The sequence below is a fragment of the Raphanus sativus genome, unplaced genomic scaffold (assembly GCF_000801105.2).
Source record: "Raphanus sativus cultivar WK10039 unplaced genomic scaffold, ASM80110v3 Scaffold0303, whole genome shotgun sequence".
NCBI classification, from domain to species: domain Eukaryota; kingdom Viridiplantae; phylum Streptophyta; class Magnoliopsida; order Brassicales; family Brassicaceae; genus Raphanus; species Raphanus sativus.
This window is the reverse complement of record NW_026615623.1, coordinates 31,968-45,216: the sequence shown is the minus strand read 5'-3', so window position 1 is coordinate 45,216 and position 13,249 is coordinate 31,968. Positions and strand designations below refer to the sequence as shown.

Sequence of the window (13,249 nt, the reverse complement as noted above, 5' to 3'; positions counted from 1 at the left end):
CTAAAATGTCAACACTAACTTCAAAATGATCTCTTTTCTTTTTTTTGAGAAATGCGTCTCGAGGTTTTTCTCGACTAAGTTATGTCCTTCATGTACGTTTGTTTTTGTTACCCTGTTTTTTTTTGATGTTCTATTTATTTATTTTTTAATTAAATGTTAAATTTAATTTAAAAGAAAAAGATGACCTTTCCTAATCTTTTACTCAAATGTAAACTCAGTCTACCCCCTTCCCCTTCTATAACATCCAAATTTTCAAAATCTCAAAGAAATAGTAACTGACTATCTCTTATGAAACCAATATTGCATCCCCTTCCCAATTATGCTGTCACCTTTTCTCTGAACTAAGAAAAGCTTGTTTCTCATGTTTTTATCAAAAGAAGCTGCTGGAGTCTTTGATTACGCTCTCTCCATATCATGTAAACAGCCGCTTGAAACATGGACTTAATGATAAATAGCTGCATCTTATCCTCTTGTCGAATCTCTCATAATTCTCAATAACACTTCCCATCTCACTGTGAATTGATCCTTGAAGATACCCTTCATCAAATCTTCCCAAACCTGAGCAGAGTAGGAACACAAAGAACAAATGTTCGAGAGTTCCCAAAGGTTCATTGCACAGAACACAAGCCAAATTTGTATTCCCATCCCAGTATCTCATCCGGTCCCCAGTTGCAAGTCTTCCTTTCAGTGCCATCCATAAGATGAACAAAATTTTTGGCGTTGCATACTTGAACCACACTAAATTGTCCCAGTGACAGAGTTGGTGTTTCCCTCTATAAGTTCCCAAGTCCCCTTTGATGAGAACACCTTTTTGTATTGTCCCTTCCCTTTCAGCCATAACGAAACATCCTCATCATGACCTCTGCTGCTTCTACTTTTCTCAATCTCATCCTCCACCTTGTTTAAGATCAAAACCCGTAAAACTTTTTTTTTTAAATTGCTGAACTAGTCACTCCTTTTTTAGCATGATGTAACCTTATTAAACCTATTGGCCCACATGGCCCGACAACAGTACTTCTCCCCAGCATGGCAAAAAGTCATAAAACCATCAATAAACTCAACGTTTTCTGTGAAAAATCACCGTAGCATAATAGTTAAAATTTAAAGGCGTACACACCCAGATCTGTGGTTCGATTCCCAGACTATATAATTTATTACAGATTATTTCAAATCTAGGTTTCAAAGCTTAGATCAAAATATAATCTATACTATTAAAGTATGATCCTATTTTGAAAATTTAGGATTTTGCCCCTGCATTTCAATATATTTACAAGTCTTTTCCATTGCCTTTTAATTTAAATGTTAAATATAATTTATTTAAACTAAAATAAAATATTCTCTATAGCTATAATAATTAATATTTTCCATATTTTGTTAATGATAATAATTTTAATTTTTATGCAGATTATACTTTCAATTTAATTTTAATATCATTTTTACATTTATAATATATTTAAAGATCGGATATGAATACATACATGCAATTATTATTTTTACACGGATTATTTTGCTATTAGAACTATGAGAAATATTACAAACGATTCTACAGCTGACTATTCTACCTGCCGTATGAGGATTCACGTCTGACTGCATCACCTGAGCCGCCTATGTGATCCACACTTGACGGTACTGCTTGCTCTATGTTGCAGATCTCTTGTAGATTTTTTTTCCCTTAATTCGCATAATCCGCTTTCTCCAGGAATTGAAACTCAGACATCATGGTGTAGAAACATTAATGAATCATTAGTCAAACCATTGGACCAAGGGGGCTTCCACACATACATGCAATTAAAAAAATATTATTATTATGTCATTTTTTACATAATAATGATATGCCGATTTTGAGTGTTCAATTTTTTTAAAAACTTATCTTAAAATTAAGTTTTAGATCTAAACATAAATAAACATACAAACTTATCATAACTTATTAGTAACAAAAAAATAAAATAATATTTTCATATCAATGATAAAATTTCCTATTACCATTGTTTCATTTTCTTCAAATGACATAATACAAATCTCATTGAAGTCTAAATATTTTTTTTTCAATTTTATATAGTATTAAGAAGTATGAATTATTTAGTAAACATTTCAAAAATATTATTTTTTCAGCGGATCAACTCATATCGAATCTTAGGTGAATAACAGATTTTTAGAGTTTTACCAGGTTTTCTAAGATTATAATTATAATTTTTTTTATTAAATTGAATTGAATCATACACATATCACTAGATTTATCAGTTCAATAATAGGTCTGAGTTGAATATGAAAACACTGTTTGAAAATCAGTATTATAACAGAACAATTTTTTTGAAACACAAATAGAAAACTTTAAAATTATTTATTTTCTAATCAAAATTATAAATGAAATTAAATTTTATTTAAATAAAACTATATCCGCGCTTTTAAATTGTAGATTAAAATCTAGTGTATTTTTAAATTAATAAAACTTAGATTTGAACAATCTCTAGCAAGCTCCACCAGCTTTACATTGTAACTATATTCAGAAGTTCGAATCTTTTATTAAAAAATTACTTCGTAGATATTGGTTTTATATACGTGTATACTTTTTTAGAAAGATATATTTGTGTAGTCTCTAAATCGAAATCAGATCGAATCATATCTCCAATCTTCGATATTTTGGTCCACAATTGACTAATTGTTCGATTACGACACGTTGTAACCAATATCTTAAGACTTCCGAGTCATTGACTACAATTTATTTAGTCTTCGCACATTGAATACACTTTCTTAGTTCAGCTTAAGTATTTATCAATTTATGGACGTTATGAAATTTTTCTTTTTTTTTCCTGAAGAAAGGGTTTCTTTTTTTTGAGAAAAAAAAAAAAGAAACCCTTTCTTTTCGACGTTATGAAGTTTCAAAATTAAAATGCCATTTGAGAAACTATAAACCCATAATTTCCGCATATAAATTTGAGCGCTAATGATCATATACTTGCCGTCAATCTCTTTAATATAAACTATAAACCCATAATTTCCGCATATAAATTTTTAATAATAATACCATAAAAAAATCAGTTTCCTTTTATGTTTTCTTCGTCAGAATATATCCGTGTCGAAAGCCTTATTCAAAAAAAAATATATATCCGTGTCGAATTTATATCTGTGAGTCTCTGACATTCAAGTATATATGAGTCAGAATATTTATCGCAAAAACTATTTTTGTTCTATACTTCTATTATTGTATATCTGTGGCAGTGCCTAAATTTCCGCGTCAAGTATTAATGTTTTCTTTGTCAGAAATGCCAATGTTACCTTAAACAGTAAAACAAAACGAATCAAATGTAATAAATTTTTTTTTTTTGTTATTCTCTCTTTGACATTATAAATAACAGATCGTTTTCAGACTTGGAGACTTAACAAAAGGTTAGAAATTCAAACTAGAATGGCTCTCGTTATTATGAATGTCTTACTTCTTTTATTCTCGGTAGTCTTAGTTCGTTCCGATCAAACTACCACGCCTCTCAAATCCTTTAAGGTCAGTTGTTAAACAAAAAAAGAAAAAAAACTCTAGACACAGGGTGTGATTGGTAGTGGATGTGGGTGCCTCCACAGTCCTATTTATTTCTAAAGCACTAAAATCAAAGCAATCAAGCTTTAATTTATTTTTTAAAATTACAGCTCTTGAAATAACTTACAACTGTAGAAATGCTCTGAAAAGCCAAATATCCACAGCAATTTTTAGTGCTTTCATAAAATTCTACAGCAACAAAATCTAAAGGTACAACAAAAAGTCTACAGATTATTTTCTACAGCAATAATTTCGAAGCTACAGCTATTACCAATCGGACCCGGCCACATTGTTTTACTTTCTATTATTTGATATGCTTTAACTAATTCAACATTGTATCAGATCGGTGAAAATGTGACATACGATTGCATAAATATTTATAAGCAACCAGGACTTGATCACCCTTTGCTTAAAAACCATACAATTCAGGTGCGTAGTTTCAGAAATTCATCTCCTACTTATGGTTTATTTTTATGAAGTGTTATTTTAAACTTCTTTTTTTTTGAACTTTGTTATTTTAAACTTGACTATACAATTATTTGTTCCTTTTTTTGTTGAAAAAGATGAAACCATCAAGGAGTGAATTAAATAGTCAAACTGGCAACAACATCACACAGAAAAATAAAATAAAATGTCCAGATGGAACCATTCCTGTATTAAAAAATACAAAAGACTTCCTCACAAGCTCTAACCTTTTTCCCGAGAACTATGTCCATCCACAATCAGTAGACAGCCCTGGAACACATGTAAGCATTCACTTTCGTTATAATCTTTGATCTAATATTGCTTGTATGAATGTATTATTAATGTGTATATATATTTGTTATAACCGGGTCTTTTGTAGATTGCTGGAGTAAGGTCGCATGCTGGTCCATATCGTGGTATACAAGCCTGGGTTTATGGAGTTGACCTAAAAATTGAAAAGGATCAAGCCTCATATAGTCAAATATATTTAGGCAGTGGTGTGAATAACAAGATCAATTACATCTCTGCGGGATTTATGGTAGATTTTACTTTTTATTGTTTTTTGAGCAAATTTCTTCCCTTAATCCCATATAACATTGTTGGTAATCTTAAACTATTGCAACTCTTGTTCATAGATAAATCCAGGACTTTTTGGCGACGGACGTGTTTGGTCATATGGATTTTGGAAGGTCTGCATATATATGATCAACTTATTTGGTTTCCATTGATTGTGTAGGCAATATGTAAATAAAAATAATATGTAAATATTCAATATAATTTTGATAGGGTAAAGATGAAAAAGGATGTTACAATACAGCTTGTTCAGGGTTTGTTCAAGTATCACAGACGATTCCCATAGTTCAACCCATTGATATTTCGCCAACAGAGCCTTCATTTTTACGTCCCTTTATACATCAGGTATATCTTCTTTATAAATCATGTAATTTATAGAAACATACCAGTGATATGTACTGTTTTCAGGATAAAGATACAGGAAACTGGTGGCTTACACGTCTGGGACCAGATGAACCCAATGGTGATGTCGGTTATTGGCCAAAAGAATTATTTAACCTTTTCGACAATGGTGCAAGTATGGTTGGAGTTGGTGGTGTGGTTAAAGCTTCTCCTTCTGGTTCAAGCCCTCCAATGGGTAATGGTAAACTTCCGGATGGAGGCCGGAGAACTTCAGCAATTTTTGCAAACATTGATGTCTTAAATTCTAACTACAAGCAAAGTAAAATCAGTTATTTTCCTATTGAGATATTGGTAGATAGTCCACGATGCTACGGGCTAAGAGTCGGTACGGTAAAGTGGTACCGTCGTACTCGTCTAGGGTACTTTTTCAATTACGGTGGTCCAGGAGGAAACTCTTGTGGAGTTTGAAATTTATGATTTATCTATGTAATCTTTGACATTTATCTATGCAACGGTTTGCAAATGTATGTCCAAATATTATCCTTAAGCAAATAACAAAATGGTATTCATATTATAATTTGTGACGTCGTGGCTATTTTTTTTCTTTTCATTTTGGATTAAATTTTACAAAGTAGAAATAATAGTTACCTAGTAATTCTCATTTTACCAAATAAAAAGTAGTAATTCTCACTTTTTCGGAAAAAAACGAATCCTTATTTTTCTTAACAAGTTTAGTTTTGTTTCCAAACTCTTTTTGAAGCTGGCTTTTTTTCCACTAACTCACTACAAGAAACAATTGATTTAGCCACAGATTTATTTATAGCTAGAATAGAAAATCTGTCGCTAAAATGCAGCAGGACACGGATGGCTACGGATGGAAGTCCTGGCCTCAGCACCGACGCTAATTACAATCTATCGCCAATTCGTAGCCAGCTCGCTACGGATTCGCAAGAGCACAAGTCGTAGTTGATAGCGACGGCATAGCTACTACAATTTCTGTTGCTCATTAGCAACGCTTTTAGCGAGGGATTTTGCGTGGCTAAGTATAGCTACAGATTTTAACTACGATCTATGCTTAGCAATTTTGTAGCTATTGTAGCTACAGATTCAGCTAAAAATGTTGTATTCAAGCATAGCAATGGCCACAGTTTTGTCTAGTGTCGTGACAAAAGAATTGTCAATACTGAACATTTAGCAACAGAAAAAACAACAAATCAAATTACCAAATATTTAAGATTAGCACAGAAAATATAATAGTGTCATTGCACAATATAGAACTAATCATATGTTTACAAAAAACATAAGGACTAAGCAAATACAAAAAAAAAAATTGTTGTAACATCTACCGTGTAAAATGTCAATTAGTTGTGACTGATGTTTGTGAGTTGGAGCTTTGGCTGTCATCTTCATCATGATCAGTGTTGGAGAAGTGTTGTGAAACAACAATGAACTCAACTTCTTCAGTGATCTTCTGTGCAAGTTCTCTGCAATAAGAGAAGAAAGATAAAACCACAAATGGCCTTCCGATTCTGCAATAAGAGAAGAGACAAAACCACAATTAGATACAGTGTTTGAAAGAGAAGCATAGGCTGTCAAACAGAGAGTACATTGAGAGAGTATATGTGCAGTCGAGGATGAGTGTTATGACTGGTATGGAGAACTCTGATGAAAAAGTATTGGACTTGTGTATGACTCTCTAGATGCCTTGAAACAATGGTACCTGTTACTGTAAAACAAACTCAAAGGAAACGAACTGTTACTTTAATAGATAGAAAAAGGTAGAGACTTTAGGATTTAATCTTATTGAAAATGTTCACAACTTACAAGGCCACTGAGAAGATGCTCATAGAGCTTTAAGGTTGAGGAAAGCAGCCACTGTTTTCTGAAGCTCGAACCTTTTAACTGAATATATAGCACCTTTCTGACATATAAGATTGTCAAATTTCCAATCAAATACTATAACAATGAATCGTACTAACACCTGATCTAAGAAGGAGATCAAAACATACCTAATAACTATGTCTTTATCCCCAAAAAAGAAAGCCAGTCGAGTAAAGAATAATTAAAAACCTTAGGGTGTATACCTGTGAGCATCCTTGCCATGAGAACTGGGAGGCTTCGTCTTGCTTGGAGAAACAGTGCAGAGACGTCTAAGAAACATTAGAAACAAAATAATTTCAGATCTACATAGACTCAGAGACAAAGAAGAGAAACCCCAAATCAAACTGAAACCCTGATTGAGATCCATTGATACATAAACAGATAGTCTACAAAATTGAAACCCTATAACAGAAACAGATAGTGTGGACAAATCGAAACCCTAATCCAGAAACCCCCAAATCAAATCCCTTAGATGAACTAATAGAAGAAAGAGGGGTATGCAAAACGTACCCTGGAGATTCAACTTAAGTGGCCATGGACAACGACCATTATGGGTTTGTCGGGTGTGAGCCATGGAGAAAGGGTCACCAGACAACATGACGGAAGCGAGATCGAGAAGAAGACTCGGTAAGTTTGAGAGAAAGTTTAAGAGTTTGGTCTTTTTTTGTTCTGTCGTAACATTAAGTGATAACAAGTTTTTGGGTTAGAATATTTTGGAGCTAAACCCCGAAATATTTCGGAGGGAAATGAAAAAAAATAATGTAACTATTGGAACCGAAAATTAAGAGGGAAATGTGTGGAGGCCAGATAATAGTGGAGGGAAATAAAATCTGTGATGTTAAATTTTTTTAAATATATATTCATAAAAACCAAATTTATACATTTAAAATTGTCTGATATAAATTTCTAACCAATTATAGTTTACTAAGTACTAACCAAAACTTTCTATGTTAAACAACTTCTTAACTATAAACTCATAACCCTAAACCATAAACCCTAAAATCTAAACCCTATACTATAATCCCTAACAAAATTAAGTAATAAGTAAATATTTTCAATTTTACTTCACAGATTTAGCACTTTTAATAATCTAATACAAAGTCTTTACAAATCATAACTTACTATATTTTTACAACTTCTTAACTATAAAATTTTAACCCTTCACTCTAAAACACAGTCCCTAAAATCAAACTCTATACTATAATCCAAAACCCTAAACCCTAACAAATAAGCACAAAAAATTGAAATGTTTCAAACATATAACACAATAACACAATAACACAAACGTTACTAGTTTTCAATCACACATCAAGAATGCAAATTTGAAACATATAACATATACATATCAGTTAGTCACATAAATATTTATAGTCATGCATTGCTAACTATAAATGTTTTGGCGACAATTTATTCATTGCTAATCAGTAGCTATTTAGCTAGAAAATACCTATGGACCATATATGTAGCGAAATAGCTATAGATCGCTACAAATTAGCTACAAACTTACAATTTTTCTGTTTTGTCGCTATCTGTCACAACTTTCATCGCTAATAATTATGGCTACGGAAATGTCTTCGCCAGTCCTTTGCTATTTTAAACAATTCTTGTAGTGACTTTTGTTCAAAGGATATATGCATTTTTTGTAGTCGAATGGATATATATTAAGAACGGGTAGAGTGGAAGTCCCATATGTATATGGAAGAAATCGATTTGTTCTATTTCTATGTTCTGAACATCAACTTCTATGTCCCATATGTTCTTTTCAATTAGTCGCCATCTCTCTCTATTTGTCACTCTCTCTGAACATTAACTTGACATGAGCGTGTCCATGAGTTTATTCATGTGGGCCCAGGGCCCATGAGTATCCAGTTATATCCCATGGAAACACGGTCACGTGGTAAAATATTAGCCATGCAACATGATTTCAGTGACGGAAAATGAGTATTTGTCTTGTATTATTTCTAATCATGCTTTCTGGTTTAACATAGATGAATGTTCTTAGGGCATAATTATCCCTAGTTTCTTAGAGGGGTTTTACGCTAAAAGAGGTAGTGGCCTCCACAAATTTGCTAATAGTCGGTCACAAAAGGCGTGAGTTAAGAACCGATTTTGGTCTATTTCTTGAACTGTTCGCGGGTCCAACCGGCACGTGGCAGTCCGCGATTGGTTCTCTTGTTAATTTTGTTTTTAAATAAGTTAAAACAAAAAAAAAATTTAAAAACCCAAAAAGAGTTTCACCAATAATGATGGCCTTATAGAATTAATTTGGTGAAGCTAATAGTAATATTTTTATTATAAATGGTTGTCACACAAACGAGATTCAGAAAACATAATCTTAATCATACACATATCTTTTGTGGCTACAAAAAAAATATCAAAATGCAGATAGTATTCACGGTTTCACTATTCTAAGCTACCTGATAAAAAAGATGATCCAAATGTTTTTTATCGGTTGAACAACCAAAGATGAATAGACCATGCAAACTAAAAATATATAAATGATAAGAAATACAAAAAAACAAAATTTAAGGACCTAAAATGACAACAAAAACACTAAATGACCATATAAACATAAGAATATATTAAGCAAGAAAAATAACATAGAAAGTTAACATATACAAACATAAAATTAAGAGAGATCATAAGAAAGTGGCTTAAATTGATTGGCTTGATTCAACAGTTTCTTTCTATTTTACTTTCATTCTTTCTTATTTGAATTGGATGCAATTGCAATTTTCAGGTCAGAATATTTTCTTAGCCCTAAGTACAAAATTGATAATGATTCCATCTCCATGTGCACCATAATTATTAAAACATAAATACTAGTCAGAACTTATTTGGAAGTACGAGTTCCTAATCTTAAAATTAGTTTCACACAACATATGCAAGAGATTTAAATCTTCAATAAAAATATTTTTCATTTTTATGTTCTTCATAAAATTAAAATATCAAATAAAATCCATGCAACTCACAAATCCATATTTAAAAAGTTATAATTTTATCAGTGGTTTTATATAACAATTTTAGATAAGAGTATGTCGTTTAAAACATTGGACACGCCTCGCAATATTGTGAGGCGTGGCGAAAACTAAAATTGTCCAGTGAGTAAGTCGCCACTAATGGGCTTAATGTAAATCTTTTATAGGGCCTAATTGTTTTAATTGTGCATAGTTTTTTACTTATTGGCCCATTATGGCCCCACGACAATACTTTTCGGCAAAAAGGTCACGAACAGTCAATAAACTGGGGAATCCTTTTAGTCAATTGGTTTAATTAAATATTTACTCATATTTATACATCCAAAGATATGAGCTTTCAGTTTTAGAAAAATGAAATTATGCAGATTAATAGAGAGAAACTTAAATGAGATTTGCAGCACGGCAGATTGGTCATGAGGCATGTCTTGGAATCTTCTTTCACAGTAACCAAGGTAATGTTCTTATCTTTATGTTGTGTACTTGTGTATCATTCTATCAATCAGAAGACCATTCTAATTTAATAATTTTGTAGTTACATCTGTTCAGTTTAACTTGGTTAATGATGATCACTTCATCAGCGATTCCATAGATGAAAAAATCTGTATCTGGTCGACCTCCCAGTGCCAAGTTGTAGATTGGGTCGTGCTAGAGGCATTGTAACAGCGGATTGTTGCTGCCCATACTGTAGGTAGGGATCGTTGGAACTTTGACGAGTTGACTGCAGCTTCTACAGTGTATCAGGTAAAGCTCATAGATTACACACGAAACACATGAGACACCAATCCTTGTCTCTTGTTTGATTCCCCAATCCTTTCCTAAATAGATTAACTGCTGGCTGTCTTCAAAGGTGATCCTACCAACCACATGAGTACAAAATAGAGAGTTGTGTTGACATTGTATGTTTTTTGCTCTTTCTTAGCTCACAATTTTGGAGAAGAATCTATTCAGACACTGATGTTGTATATTACAAAATATTTTTTAATAATATAATTTGTTTGTAATTGTAAACTCAATTTAGTAGTTGTTTTTGTATTTATTAATTAATTTAATTATCAAAATTATATTTTTAATAAAATTTTACATAATAGCCATAATTACATATGTGGTTATTTGTGTCTTAAATCCACAATTAGATTTGTGGTAATTTGGCAAAATAGCTACAATTTGGTACATTGCTAGTTGGGGCTATAATAGCTACAAATGTGATTTGTTTTATCCGTGGAAATTAGCTCAAATATTGTTTGTGGTTAAGCCGTACGTGCGAAAATATTTTGTGGTTATCGGCCAAATAGCCACAAAATTTTGGACATAGCAACGAAAAATTTTCTTGTTGTGAAATAAGCATTTATATTTATAGGGTTAGTGAATCCAGACTTAAGATTTAGATTTGAAGGATATGTATTGGAAGGTGGGATTTTAGATTTTTAAAAATAAATAAATAAAACTAAAACTAAAAATAAAATTTTTGAAAAAGAGTTTCAATAAGAATATTCGGATTTCAAAATAAAATTTTGAATTTTATGTTTTTGAAAAAAAAAACTGTAAAAGTTATAAAAAAAATTTGAATTAAAAAACCTTATAATTCAAATATTATATAAAAATAATTTTAATTTTTTAGCTTTTACTGTTTATTTAAATAATTATCTATATTTTTATATTTAAAGTAGAGGTAAAAGAGTTTTTGCCTCTTTAATAAAATCTCATATTTAAGGTATTTGTAAAAAAAGATAAACATGAAAAGTGATACAAAACATGAGGTAAAAGTAGAATTACTATTTCAATAACTGACATTTTTATGAAATAGTAGAAAAGACTGAAATGATGATAAGAATGAAGTTTATAGATAAACATTAAAGATGAAATTTTGAAAACTCATGAACATATAACAACATTTACATTTTTTTGTAAATTTTAAGTAACTTTATACTTTAGATGTATAAAATATAAATTAAGAAAAATATTCTAAATAATCTTAACCATAAAACTTTTAAATTTTATGTATTCTATTATAGGTATATAATGTTGTATATATGTATTTATAAATATTAAGACTTAAATAATCTTAGTACTATTTATGTTTGATTAAAGTTTGTAGATTTTATTTTTGTTTTTGTAGATTTTATAGAAAATGTAAATCAAAATTAAAAATTCAACAAATAAGTTATGCCAAAAATGAACAAACATCTCAGTATTAGCAATTATAAATATTTTTAGTTCATCCAATGCTATTTTAGTACATGTTATTGTATTAATTTTGTACATGTTGATCATTTGTGAAGTGAGTTTTTTACATGTTGATCATTTGTGAAGTCTTAAACAAAAAATTTGGTCGATAATTTTTAATTTTAATTATTTCAGTTTAGATTTAAAATAAAAAAATCTAGAACCATTTTTTTGATAAAAATAGAGAACCAACTAATATCACTTGCCAATAATATAATTATATTACAAATAATGATTTATAGTACCTAATTGATGAAATTATATACAGAATAATAACATTTAATCATTATTTTTTATATTTATAAACTGCATAGTGTAATAAATGATTTTTTATAATTTTAATTAGATCTAAAATAAAATGTAAGTCTAAACTAATTATTATCACTTGAAAAATAACCTAAATGATATTAGAAATAATAATTTATGGTAGCTAATTTTTAAATTATAGAAAGTATTATAATGTTTGATCAGTTCTTTTAAATTTATGTATTATATAAAACAATGAATAGAAAACAATTTATAGAAATTGATATATGATTTCATTTCATATACAAATATTGTTGTATCTATAATAATTATTAATCTTTTATAATGTTCATATATGCTTTATAAATAGTTAGGCTTTGAAGATTAGACGGATTATATTTAACGAAATATGTGAGAACTTTAAAAATATTTTGCATTAAATCAATAGTGAACAAGGTAATGTTATGATTGAAAAAAAGTTCAAGATAGATTTTTGGTTCATTGATTGTATGGTTGTATTACTATTTAGAGGGGAAATTAAATATTTGGCAAAAATATGTAAAATATTAGGAAAATATCAGAAAAAATTAAATAGAAAAAACGAAATGATAACGAGGAAAATAATAAAAGACCAAAGAAGATGCATAATATATGTTGGAGAAGTTAATGTGCAAGTTATATATATAATTCCACAAGCATTTTTATTACTAAATACTCATCAGTTATTTTTACATCATTTTTCTCATAATTTTAGAATATTCTATACATAATATATATATTTTATATAATATTTATATCCGCAATTTCAAGGACAACTACCTGGTTATATTTAAATACGTATAATAAAATAAACAATATAAGTATATAACATTACAAAGACACTTTTATCTTATTAATTTACCGAAATATTTTTTTTTAAAGTTATTATTTTAAGAAGTGTAATTTAAAAAAGGTTCAATTTACTGACATATATCCCCTGGCTGTATGTGTAGGCTTTTGCATTGGCCCT

The 13,249-nt window shown here is 30.1% G+C and overlaps 1 protein-coding gene and 1 long non-coding RNA gene across 2 annotated transcripts; one reads left to right on the top strand and one right to left on the bottom strand.

Moving 5' to 3' along the window:
* Nucleotides 1-3,394: 3,394 nt before the first annotated feature.
* Nucleotides 3,395-5,380, top strand: LOC108829028 (uncharacterized). Its single transcript, XM_018602674.2, has 7 exons — nt 3,395-3,499; nt 3,875-3,961; nt 4,096-4,278; nt 4,377-4,535; nt 4,633-4,686; nt 4,784-4,915; nt 4,979-5,380. The coding sequence occupies exons 1-7, from the start codon at nt 3,407-3,409 to the stop codon at nt 5,378-5,380; spliced, it is 1,110 nt and encodes a 369-aa protein (XP_018458176.1). The 5' UTR covers nt 3,395-3,406.
* A 757-nt stretch (nt 5,381-6,137) lies between these two features.
* LOC108829025 (uncharacterized) lies at nt 6,138-7,497 on the bottom strand. The gene is made up of 5 exons (XR_001945908.2): nt 7,304-7,497; nt 6,997-7,062; nt 6,737-6,833; nt 6,520-6,638; nt 6,138-6,441 (listed from the first exon to the last, which is right to left on the bottom strand). It is a non-coding gene; the product is annotated as an uncharacterized LOC108829025 (long non-coding RNA).
* Nucleotides 7,498-13,249: the final 5,752 nt, after the last annotated feature.